At 33.4% G+C, this 13,004-nt stretch overlaps 1 protein-coding gene across 14 annotated transcripts in view; it reads right to left on the bottom strand.

The window, feature by feature from the left end:
• The window catches only part of LOC120625137 (bromodomain adjacent to zinc finger domain protein 2B-like), a 112,792-nt gene that overhangs the window by 30,956 nt on the left and 68,832 nt on the right, over nt 1-13,004 (bottom strand). For 12 of the 14 annotated variants that reach the window (XM_039892084.1, XM_039892082.1, XM_039892091.1 and 9 more), the window contains 6 exons: nt 12,795-12,934; nt 12,014-12,152; nt 6,500-6,586; nt 4,661-5,347; nt 2,715-2,780; nt 195-239 (listed from right to left, as the gene is read on the bottom strand). In XM_039892084.1, the coding sequence (XP_039748018.1) occupies nt 195-239; nt 2,715-2,780; nt 4,661-5,347; nt 6,500-6,586; nt 12,014-12,152; nt 12,795-12,934 (1,164 nt within the window). The remainder of the gene's footprint in view (nt 1-194; nt 240-2,714; nt 2,781-4,660; nt 5,348-6,499; nt 6,587-12,013; nt 12,153-12,794; nt 12,935-13,004) is intronic. The other 2 variants (XM_039892093.1, XM_039892094.1) reach the window with 1 other exon arrangement.

Here is a 13,004-nt window from a genome sequence, read left to right as displayed (position 1 = left end):
ATATTCCTCCAGACGTCTACAGCCAGACTCCTGGCGTTTTAAAAATAATTGTAAAACGAGTAACATTAGGTCCATTTTACTTTGACGGGAAAAAATATCCGTGATTTCAAGCATGCAATTGTTGAACTAGGTTACTCTATATAAAACTTGGGCACTAACTCTGTACAAATATACAAGGTCGTCTTAGTACCTACCTGTTCTTTTAAAAGCATTGATTGCTGTCGTTTAATCTCCCTTTCCTGGAACAAACGAATTTATGAATATCTTTATAATAATGACTAGCTGTTCCCCGCAGTTTGATCGACGCTAGCTGAGGTTCGTAAAATCATTTCATATCAGCCACGCGGTTGCCGTTGTATTCGTAAACCCGTAATTTAAATCATTACCTCCTGAACTGTACAATCAAATGGCATGCTGTAATAGACAGGGTTTATCTAATTTATATTGTCTTATTCTTGTCAAGACAGACTCGTATAATTGCCAACCCCTCTAATTTTTTCCATTGTTGTGAGATGTTCAGGCGATAACAATATTCGTCAACTTTTAATTGAGCATAGGAAAGTTCCAATTGCGCCCTAGTATGACGAAAAAACCACACCAAAATTAACTAGGTTTTATCCTAGTTAGCTCTAGCTGGATATGAGTAAATTTTCTTCCCTTGATGTCCCAATTCCCGAGACATTATATAATGCAATACAACATCGCTATTTCGAACAGTTTCTTAAAACATTAACACCCAGCAAGTTGGACCATCAATAATTTTAGATAAGGATTGCAATATATAATCTAACAGAGAATAGATGTCAGCCTTTCTAACTATTGAAAATACCCAATAAAATGTAAAAAATGCTTTTAATTTACACTAAAGGGTTCAAAAACTAACTTTAAAATAATAATGCTTTAAGCGATTGAAGTAAGCCATCAGATCCCTACGCCGGGGAATGTTAGATGTACGTTTTCGAAAGCCACATGCACCAGGTATCCTAGCAGATTCGACTAGTACTCTATCTTCACTATTTCTTTCTTTCATTCAGCATTTCAATCGAAGTCAAACGTCTGTACCCTTAGTATAGCAAAAGATTTGTACGCTTCCAAACGAAGGAAAGTTTCATAGCGTTTTCTTTGTTTCCATTTTAGTAGCGGAACCACGCGACTTCGTCCGCGAATGAGTCAACTTCAAAAAGTACTTCACACGCTCTCAAAAAGGATATTTCTTGCAGTTTTAGCAACATTTCTCATCAATAATGGTAGCCATTGGTCGCAGCGTGATGTGTAGCCTTAATTGATACTACCAATCCAAAAAATCAATTGAAATAGAAACAGCATTTTCTGAGATTAACGCGTTCAACCAAACAACCTCAAAAGCTTGATAATATTTTAACTATGCCGATCTAAAAAAACACGGCAATCTAAAACTCCGTTGCGCGGATTTTTAAAGACAAATGCGGAAAAAATAGCGATGCTATCCTATGGGAGCTGTTGGCTTTTCCGGGATAAAAATAAGCCTATGAGCTATTCCAGGATACGTATGCCTTCGATCGTTATCCCATATGCCTTGCAACGTGCTGTTATGAAGTAAAATTGATAAAAAATTTCATCCCATTTCCCGGAGGAAACTTACTGTTTATCGAAATTAAAAGTATCCTATTATATATGTTGACCCGGAATATCAGGTACAACTATACCAAATTTTACTTAAATCAGTTCAGTAGTTTTCACGTGATGCCCGGACAGACAAAAATTCAATAAAAACGTGTTTTTGACTCAGTATCATATAAAGCATCCCCCGGTCAAAAAATAAATAATAAAATTAAATTATACGAACTATCTAATTTGTGTGAACGCTTGGTAGAAAGAGAACATTAATTTTAGAGAATCGTCTTTTAGCTACCTTTTTCGTGGCTATAACAGACGCCCTTCTTGTTGAGCAATGCATCGAAACACTATTAAAAAACACTACTAAGTAAGTGGATCTTGCACACTTGTTTTAGAGCCCGAATGTGGTTGTTATGCCCGTTATCACTATACCTAGGAATAGCCTTTATTGGTTGCCTAGTCATTTCAGCGATTCCTAGAGTAAAAAAACGTATCGCTACGCGCCAAAGTTACAATACCGATTCGGCGGCTCCTAAAGTTTAAGGGACTCGTAAACTGACTCGTAATCAAAAGTGCCATCTATGTGCCTATTTGAATACAGAAATATTTGACTTTGACACTTGTCAGATTAAAATAATATTAATTCGGTTGTTTAAAATGACCTACCAAACCTTGTGGCACAAGTTAGGTTATATGAGTTGCTTAGTGAGAATTGATTGGTGAAAGTGAAAGGTAAATGTAAGCTCAGGAATCTTCTATAATTAGGCGTTCCTAACTAAGATAGTGTTAGTTTAAACGATTAATGAAAATAAGAGTAAGAAAGAATTTTTCCAAGTTTTCTTGAGCACGATTAAATCAGTTAGTATTTTTTTAATAGGAATATTGCGGTACTCTTAAGGTATTTTCATCCGTTGTTTTTGATGTTTTGTGTTGTGCTGGATAACTTTTATCTTACGACTGACGTTACAGTGTCTCAAGATTCCAAAAAAAAACTACGATTGGCGAGCGTATAAATCTTACTAAGGGCATTTGATTTAGACATTTTAATTAAGCGGGAAGGGACGAAGATATATGTGGGCCTATTTTTTGTTCTTTAAGTTTGATGTATGCATACAAACCTGTTGCCTCTTCACCTGCTCTTCAATTTTCTGCTTCTCTAAGTCGTCCTGTTTCCTCTTTTTAGCCTTGACATAGCCAAAAACAACATCGAAAGCAGCAGAGCAAATAATATAACAGCAAACATGAAACAAAAGTGAAACGAAAAGAAAATCAGTGAATAAATTCACCCGTGCGTTATTTTTTCAAATTATTATATTTGTTATTTTTTGCGTATATTCATCATTTAGTTTGGCTTACTCTCGATATAGCAAAAGCAAGAAAATTATGAAATGCACAAAAATAATGGTTCTACATCGACTACTAGAATACGTTTTAACGAAACAGTATTAAAGTGTCGAAATAAATAAAACATAATAATAGCGGTTGCTTGACTAAAGTCACTACATAATTTTAGTAACGAAAAGTAAAAATGGTATCCAAAGTTAAAATCTACAGAGGATACTTTTACTTTGCTCAGGTAAAGTTAGTGCATTTATGACAAGACACAAAACTTTTTAATTTCAACCATCTCTTAAGTCGGAGCAAAGTGAACGAACACTCTTTAGCGATCTGCATTTAGTTCAGTGCGGATCAAGCGTAGATACTCTGGCATGCTAAAGCACATATCCCACTTAATTAAATATCGTCGTTATTCAATTTAAATAAAAATGGTGTAAAACCTTACATATATTATATATGCGAGTGTGTTTATATGACGGTTTGTCCTAAACGCCCCATCTCAGCTCTTGGCATAGAGTTTGTTAAAAGGACGGAGAGTAACATAGGCTTGCAGACAACAGCTAGTAACAAAATAAATTTACCATGCAGACAGTAATAATGTATGCGCGGGGTACACAAGAAGCAAATTCGATTTTATTAGTATTTCAAACTATATTTGAGGTGAACAACGACGATATTCAATCATCAATCGGAAAAGTGCAAAAGTATGCAAGCATACTTAGCTTTTCAGTTTTCATTGACCCTAAACGTACGCACGTTACGACCCTACGTAACGTACCCTTTTAGTTTAGCCAAGTTATTAAGTCACTATAATTAAAAGTAAATTTCAAAAAATTGGTTTAATAAATAGTTTGTGCAAAGCGTGCAAAATAAATACGAATAATTAATGATTATTATCAATACGTGTGCATGTAGGTGAATGCCACTTAACTATGAGCTTAAAACAATATTAGTGCGAATTATCTTCGTCGGACGACAATAGTAATAATGTATCCGGATAAACATATTTGAAAAAGTCTATAAAAGTATTTGAACTCGGGTTGTTTTTAAAATGCTTACGTGCAATCTAGTACTATTTTGATCAAACGAAGAAGGATTAGAAAGGCGACGAACTTTTGGCCATGAACTATTCAGTAAAACTCAATTGGAACCAGTCAGGTGTTTCAGAAAAAGAAATGTTTATTAGATAACAGAATAAGGTCAGTTTGCTTTCGTTTTTAAACTCTGTACAATAATCTTAGTCACTTGAATTACAACTTTAATCGTTATTTGCATTAGAAGCTCGCTTGCCAGATCTTTGACCTTGCTAGCAAAACCTTAAATGCAACTTATCTACCATCACCCGCAAACAAGAAAGCTTACGACAAATGGTCTTAATATAGATTTTAGGATATGAGTTCAGATAAAGCAGTGCATGAAAAATATCAGTTTCATCTAATTATATGTATTTCATAAACTATTAATTATTTAACTAATTATTAAAGAAACTGCCCGTTCTTAATTGTCAGTTATTTATTTGAAAGCTGATAGTGGTATTTAGTATAAATATTTATTTACACATTGATGTTAGTATAAAAGTGCTTTTTAATTAATTCTATTATTTACACAGTTTGTGTTAAACGTGTTATTCTGCAACATTTAACACCAAAGTTAGTGAACATCCCACAGGTATAGGCAAGAAGGTGTTAGTTAAACCCGAAAAGTTAGTCGAAACTCCAAAACGTACCGGACTTACGTCCTTCCCCATTGGTTGAACCGATATTGATAATGCTCCATCTTTTCCAACATTAAATGTTCCTTTGCTAATGTTTTTAGTTATGAGATCTGTTAAAATGTCGTCTTCGCCACTTAAGTCTATAACATCTTTTAAGATCGATTTTTGGTTATCTTTAGGTATCAACATAAGATTTTGGGTCATAAATTCATTTTTCGCATCTAAATACTTTTGTTCTAAACTTTTTGGATCGTCCTTTTTGGCATCCTCAATTTTGGACCAATTGCAGCCATTTATAAACTCAGATATTCTAGAATAAGTTTCTATTAGTTTTTCTAGATTATTCTCCTTTTCCGGTTTTCTTTTATCAGGAGTTTTTACTAACGTGAAGTCAAAATATTTGTCGTTTTGTCTTTTTGGGAGATCAAAAGCTGCTTTCTCTGCGAAATCTTTCATTTTATCTAAGGCGTTATATTCTTCATTTTCTTTCCAATTATGGTCTAAATTCATTGTTTTGATTGGCGTATTCTCTTTTAAACCACTAACAGGTATAAGAGACAAGCTTATTTGTGGCATAGTCCTATCTTTATTCGGTTTAGTGGCGGGTCCCATGACAATTTCGGGCATTTTCCATTCGTCTAAACCTTTCGGTGTTGGTAACGCCTCGATTGTAAGCTGGGACCGGTTCTTGTTGATTTGCTGTTTCGAATTTATTCTCTTGTTAGTTTTCGTATATCACTTGTTTTATTATCAATTGGATTTTTGACAACATTGTCAAGGTTTTTAGTTAGACATAAAACACCCCTCAGAGATAAAATAAATCTACATATATAAGAGTTATAATTCGGCATCTACTTCATAACACACAATCTACCAGAAGAAGCTAAAAGTTCGAATGCTACGCTATCTACGTAAAAGCAAAAAGTGACCATTCAATTTTAAACTTTAACATCAAAATCCATTTTTGCTTTTGGAGAAGATAATCTACTTGTGAGCACAATGTTGCCAAGCAAATCAAATTGATAATAAAATAAAACAAACACAAGCACATGTATGGAGAAAAAAACACATAAATATAAACATATAATAAATTAGTTCCCATATTATAGACACGAATATTTATAGTTGGAAATCATAAAATAGAGGAAATAATGTTAATTCAGAGCTATATCAACAAAACGAAATAATATTCACAAAAAAACCCCATTAAGTGAGCAATCTATTTATTGTTTTAATTATGACACAAAGTTTATTAAAAATTACAACAAAAGGTACATATAGCAAGCTCCTTAATAATCAGAAAACTTTGATCACCGCTCCCAAAAAAATAATGTCATATTAATCATTTATTTTTAACATAATAATATATCAGAATATTATGATAAACAAATAAATTATATGAATAGGATACAATCATATTAATTATAATTAAACCTTATACCGACACACCAGATAATATTAGTTTATAATATTTAAGAAAATAAAATTTATTTGGTTTTTCTATCGACGTGTTTGTTTTTGTTCCATATTGGTACGGTCGATAAGTTGAAATTTGCGTGCAGCCCGCACTGCGCTTTTGACTTATACCTAGATTACAATAGCGCGAGCCAAACTTAAGCTAAAAAACCGTAAAGGTCATATGGACATGCCAACAAGAACCATAATAATTTATAGGGCTGACTCACTCGTGACGCTGCTAGCACCATTTAACGGACAGCGATTGCCATTCATTGCCAGTAAAAAAAAACTACTATTTTCTGGTATCCTATAATATGGGTACAGTATACAATTGAGAAACAAATAAGATATAGTTACAAACTAAGGCATACCTGCAAATAGTTTAACACATACCTCTAATAAATGCTGACTGCGCGCTTCCTTCTCTCGCTTAACATATTCCGCTTTTTCTGATCTTTCATAATCTCGTACTAGGCGAGCCTAGAAACGGATGAAAAGAATTACTAATTATTGTCTAACGTAAACAATAAATTAACATGCCACTTCGAAATTTAAAGAAGTAATAATAATAATAATAATAATAATAATAATTAGATTTATTGCATAAATACACGTAGATAATCAGATGTTACAAATTTAGCTTTTGTTGTTGAAACAGTGTATTACCATTAATTTGGTGTGCAACTTACAATCATATTATATGTAATAAAAACAAACAAGGAAAACATTACAAAAGAAATTACAACTACAATTTGGACGCAAGTCATTCTTGAGTAATATACATTATATTGTTGATAGTACATGCATACAAAAATTATCGAGAATAATAATATTAAGTAAAGTCAAAAAATTCATTAATTGAGTAAAAACACTTAAATAATAGCCACTCATGCAGTTTCCTCTTAAATAAAGGAAGATTCATTCCTTTTATGGAGTCTGGCAACTTGTTATATACTCGAATAGCCATACAAAATGCATTTTCTCTATATAAGGCTAGTTTAATCCTAGGTACAAGAAGACGATCCTTATGCCTTGGTTCGTTGTCAAAATGCTGTCCTCGAGTTTTAAAGTACTCGGGATACCTTTTCACAAACAGACAAACTTCTTTTATATATATGCAAGGTAGAGGTAATATTTTTAATTCCTTGAATAAAGGTTTGCAGCTGTCCATAAAATGAGCCTTACTTATGGCACGAACGCATTTTTTTTGAACTTTGAAAATATTGCCTACATCTACAGAATTTCCCCATATGACTATACCATAGCTGAGCACAGAAGATACATATCCATGGTAAGCACATAAAACTGCCTCTCTGCTAGACACTTGTCTTAATCTTTTAATAGCAAACACAAACTTGTCTACTCTATCACACAGGTCGTTTATGTGCGCCTTCCAGGTGCAATGGCAGTCTAGTGTAATACCTAAGAATTTAAATACAGTAACTTCCTCTATAATCATATTTTTATATTGAATTAGTAGTGGTATTTTTTTTGCTCTAGTTGTTCTAAACGCAACAAATTTTGTCTTGTCAACATTTATTTGTAGGTTATTGTTTTCTAGCCAATGTATTATATTAGCAAATGTAAAATTTATGTCCGATTCAAGCAATTTTTCGTTTTTATTCTTAATGATTAACGTAGTGTCATCGGCAAATAATAAACACTGTTGTTCGGTTACGTTTGGAAGGTCGTTAATGTACAGCAGAAATAGCAAAGGACCTAAAATACTTCCTTGTGGAACACCAGAACCGTTATGTATAAAAGAAGATTGTGCATTAATATTTTCACCGTTCATTATTTTACTAATCTTTGTACATTGCATTCGTTCGCTAAGATAGCTTTGAAACCAATCATTGGTGATGCCGCGGATTCCATACTTGTCTAATTTAGAGAGCAATATATCATGATTCACAAAATCAAATGCCTTACTCATATCGAGAAATATAGTAACAACGGGTATTTTCTTATTCAAACATTCTGTGACCGTCTTAATGAGATTGAAACACGCTTTGGTTGTTGAACTATTTTTTTGAAATCCGAACTGTTCTTCCTTTAAAACATTTGACTTCGTAATGAAGTGATTCAACCTAGTGTACATCGCCTTTTCAAAGATTTTTGAAAATGTAGTTATAAGAGCGATCGGTCTATAGTTACACATTTCATCACTTTCACCTTTTTTAAAAATTGGATTTATTACAGACTCTTTCAATTTTTTGGGATATCTACCCTGCACAAAAGACAAATTAATAAGATAACTTAGTGGGACGCTAAGCTCTTGGGCTATTTCTTTAACAATGTCTGTCCTTATGCCATCAGATCCCACTGAGTTACAATTTCGAAGCGATTTTATTATTTTTAAAATTTCATACGAGTTAGTAGGAGTAAGAAATAAGCTGTTGACGTTTAAGTCGATTTTTTCTCTTAGAGCATGAGGAATTCTTGTTTTACATTTATTAGTTAGTTGTACAAAGTAGTTGTTAAAAGATTCTGCAATTTGTGTAGGATTTGTGATGATATTATTTTCTTTTTTAATGTTAGCTATACTATTTTTTTGAGAAATGCTGCCGACATTGTTTTTAATAACTGACCATGTTGCCTTGGATTTGTTGTTATGGCGAGTTACATATAACGTATTCTGAATTTTATGAGAAGTATTTATACATTTTTTTAATAATCTATTGTAATTGTTGTATTTAAATTTGTTTCTTTTTTTATTACACGCTGTTTTTATATAATTTAGATATAAACGTCTTTTTACTATACTAGATCTTTTTATGCCTTTCGTCAGCCATCTTACCTTTTCGTTTTTAAATTGACACCTGACTTTTATGAATGGAAAACAAAGGTCGTAGAACAATTTAACGTCTTCCAAAAAATAGTCGAATGCTTCATCTAAATTCATTTTTTCAAATACTTCTGCAAAAGATAATGATTTCATGCATTCTTTGTATTTACGCTTATTTTCTGTACAGTAGTCTCTTTTATAGTCGTACCAATAAGAGTTGATTCTTTGATTTAGTACATTTATTGATAAAGTTTGAGCAGTCTCATGGTCCGACAGCCCCAGAACGTGAACTCCATATCTAACTGATTTTGCATTACTAGCGAATAAATCTAGGCATGCGTTTCGCCTAGTCGGCACATTAATATGAATTAACATATTATAATTACTTAAAATGCCTTTGAGTTCTTGTGTAAATTTATTACCTTTTAATAATATATTTATGTTCCAGTCCCCGCAAATTACCACTTTGTATTTGGAATTGCGCGTCAAAATATCTAGTGTTACGTTAAGTTTATTAAAAAACATTTGAATGTTTTCATCCTTTGGTACTCTGTAGATACAACAAATTATTAGGTTACATTTGGGAAGCTCAATGGCACAACATTCAAATTCATATTTTTTTGCTAATTTGTTTATAGAATTAATCTTTTTGAATTCTAGGTTTGATAAATTATTTATTAGTATACAAGTTCCGCCTCTTTTTTCATTTTCCCTCGAATACGACGATGCTATCGAGAAATTATTAATTTTGATATTACGCTCGGTTCCCTTTTTCAAGAAAGTTTCACTAAGGCAAATTATGTCAATGTGTATGCTTTTATATCGCAGTTCATTAAGTGCAATTTCAATCGAGTCGGTTTTTTTTAAGACTGATGCTATATTTTGATGTAAGATTGTTATACCTTTATGCGTTGCTGGTTTTGCAGTCACGAAAAAGCTTATTTGGTCTAGAAACTTTCGGGCGATTGATTATTTTTGGAAAATAAAAAGGTATAGTACCTTTTGAAGGGGTTGGACTAGATACGTTGGGTATTAACTCCTTTAGAACTTCTTTTTTACTGAAGTAGAAGGGAATTGTACCTTTTTTTACCGGTGGTGAGGAAATTCGATTGTTAGAAGTATTATTTAAATAGATTTTTTTTGTAGAACTTTTGTCAATTAGATACTTGGATTTATAGTCGTCAAAATCAATTGAAAAATTTATTATTTCCGAGTATAGTGTTTTCAAGTCTCGGTTATGCTTTAGTTTATCTTTATCGAGTTTCAAATATTTGGCGTGTTTATATAGCTTAGCGGTAGACGCAATAAAATTATTCAGAGAGCTTATATTAAGAAACTGATTATTGACAACGGGCAATATGATTACGTTAGTGTTACATGTCTTTTCTAATTTCAAAGATAGGGCATCAATTACTTCGAATGGATTTGTATCATTTGCACCAACCAAAATTACTAGCTTATCATTTTTATCAAGTAGTGCAGACTTTTTACATTCGGAAAGAATGTCACAGGATCGTGCATTTGGTTTGACTATTCCAAAGATGTCATAAACATTGTTCCACGTACTAGCTCTAGAATCTAAGAGAGCAAGTGATAAACCACATGCCTGCTGATCACCTATTATTAAAATTTTGCGTTTTTTCTTCATATCAATTTTTTGACATGCTGAGGTTTTTTTTGGTCGGCCGATATTTGGATCTGTATCGGTAGGACTATTCATTTTATTTATTTGACTCGAGTGAAATGTTGTGGATTTCTTTTTGTCTGTGGGAGTTAAGCATACTTTATGTTTACTTGTCGGTATGATTTGCTTTCCGGACGTTCCTGCTAAATCAAATAATATAGAGTCTTTCTTTGGAGTACTACATATGTCACTGTTTTCTGTAATAGGGGTTTTTTGATGAGATGACATTATTTTGTGAATTCTCCGTACTGCCGGTGAGGTAATATTAGTAATTAGATTGTCTGTTATTCCAATTTTTTTAAATAGATGAATTTTTTTATCGTAGTTTTCCAACGTTTTCTTCAATGTGATATTTTCTAGACTCAATTTCTCTATTTCTTCATGCGCGCTGTCCAACTGGTTCGTTAACTGATACAATTGTTTTTTTAAATCTAGTATAAACGAGTTGTCCCCTGCGGTTATATTCGGAAGACTTTTCAAGGAGGAACTCATCATAGTAGAGTTCAAGTATGTGTCATTTGTTAGGATATCAGACAAGTTAGAGTAAGATCTCGAAATTGGCTTCTTACGCAAAGTAACATTCATTGATTGTGGATCCATGATGTTCTGTTAGTGTTCTGATCAATTATTCTTTCTTCTTGACTTTACAGGAGAAAGTAGTTTTGCTTGTTTTGATCCAGGTGAGTTTCGAGCATATAGCTATCAATATTTAATTTAATTTAATATCAATATTTTTTGGTTCTATTTTGCCTGTATATTATTATTGAATGGAGCGCGTTCGTGACTAATGAGTTTTCGGTACTGAGTCACTTTAGTCGCCTACCTTGCACTTGATTTTTAATATGTAATTAATGTAAGCAACGGAAAGTTTTTATGAATGTTTCGTTGTTATTTAACAAATTATGGCACTTTAAAGAGTAATTATGTACTATTATTTTGGGTTTTACTTGTAATTGTGATTTTATGTTGACTATTTAGCACAAGATTCACTTTATTCCACTTTTTAAATTATTTTGTACGGAGCACCACAGTAACAGACCTTGTCGTTCCGTCCGCAAGGACAATGTGGGGTAATCAGACTTATTCTGAAGTTTATTCCATGGAACGTGCGCCGCAAACTATGAGCTATCTTCATCATAAGGTATATGATTAAGATAGCTCATAGTTTGCGGCGCACGTTAATTGATCTAATTCGAACCAAGGAATTCGAGGAAGACTATGTAACGGTATAGTACCCAATTCCCTTAGGCAGCCCGCACGCAAGTCTATATTTTTAACAGTCACCCGAATCTTATAACACCGAGCCCTCAGGTTTTCGAACACAAGGCGGCACTTTGTAGGGGGGTCTTCCTTGTAGGCTCTGTTTATAGGCGATGGATTTTCAATTACGAGCGGGCCATCTGTTGGTCTATCAAGTATAACTATTAAAAAAACTTACCTGATCTCTCCCCCGGACCCCTGCATCTTTTCTGGCTTCTCTGGCGGCTTGCTGCCTTCTCGCCAGCTCCATGCGACGTTCGTAAGGCGGCGGGGTAGGCCGACCACTAAGAGCGGCGACCGTTCTAGCTTCATCTAGCCTAAATGCATCATTAAATTAGTATTTACTAACAGCTGTGCTTCGGCTTGTGTAACCACTTATCAACCTAATATGTACATAATATAAGGTAATGGTGTTTTACTGACTGATATACCAGCGACCAGCTCCAACCAATTAACGGATTGGGCTCAAATTTGGCATACAGCTAACTATTTTAACGTAAGCGTCCTCTAAGAAAGGATATCCATTCACCTCTTAGGGAGCCAGGTGTTTAAAAATTGTATGAAAAACTAGTTTAACGTGAGCGAAACCGCGGGCACAGGCTAGTTAAATATACAAGGCAAAGTATTACAGTGACAAACTTAATAAACGTTTATCCAAAACTAAAACTTTTAGGACAAAAATTTAAAATTAATGTAAAATTCCGGAAACGGCAGGATTAAAAACCGCAGAAAATCGTAGCCTGATTGCTTTGTCAACTAAGCCATAGTTACCATCAAAACCAATATTATCGTATGCGCTTTTTATTAGTCCTATAGCAATTAATTGTAATTTTTTTCGTCAAAACATTCAGAATCTGTTTTTCAAGTACAAACAATTTATTTGTCATGTCCGTTAATTTTGATGACATATAGGTAAAAACATAAAAGCAGATAGTTCGATTCCGTGATGCTTCACTTACCGTTTAGTAATTTCAGCTTCATTGAACACAAGCGGCTCTGTATTGTCCGGAGACGGTTGTATGTATTCCCCCAGGACAGTGCGGGCGCTTAAACTGAAGTTGTCCCGACACAAGGGTGGACTGGGATTTGCTTCTAGGAACTGAAAAAATATATATTTTTCGTAAATAACTAATTATAATATAATGCACTCCTAGCCGCTGCCCTCCAGA

Source organism: Pararge aegeria, chromosome 7 (genome assembly GCF_905163445.1).
Source record: "Pararge aegeria chromosome 7, ilParAegt1.1, whole genome shotgun sequence".
Taxonomy (NCBI): Eukaryota; Metazoa; Arthropoda; class Insecta; order Lepidoptera; family Nymphalidae; genus Pararge; species Pararge aegeria.
The sequence above is the reverse complement of the archived record's forward strand: the minus strand, read 5'-3'. Positions and strand labels throughout refer to the sequence as shown.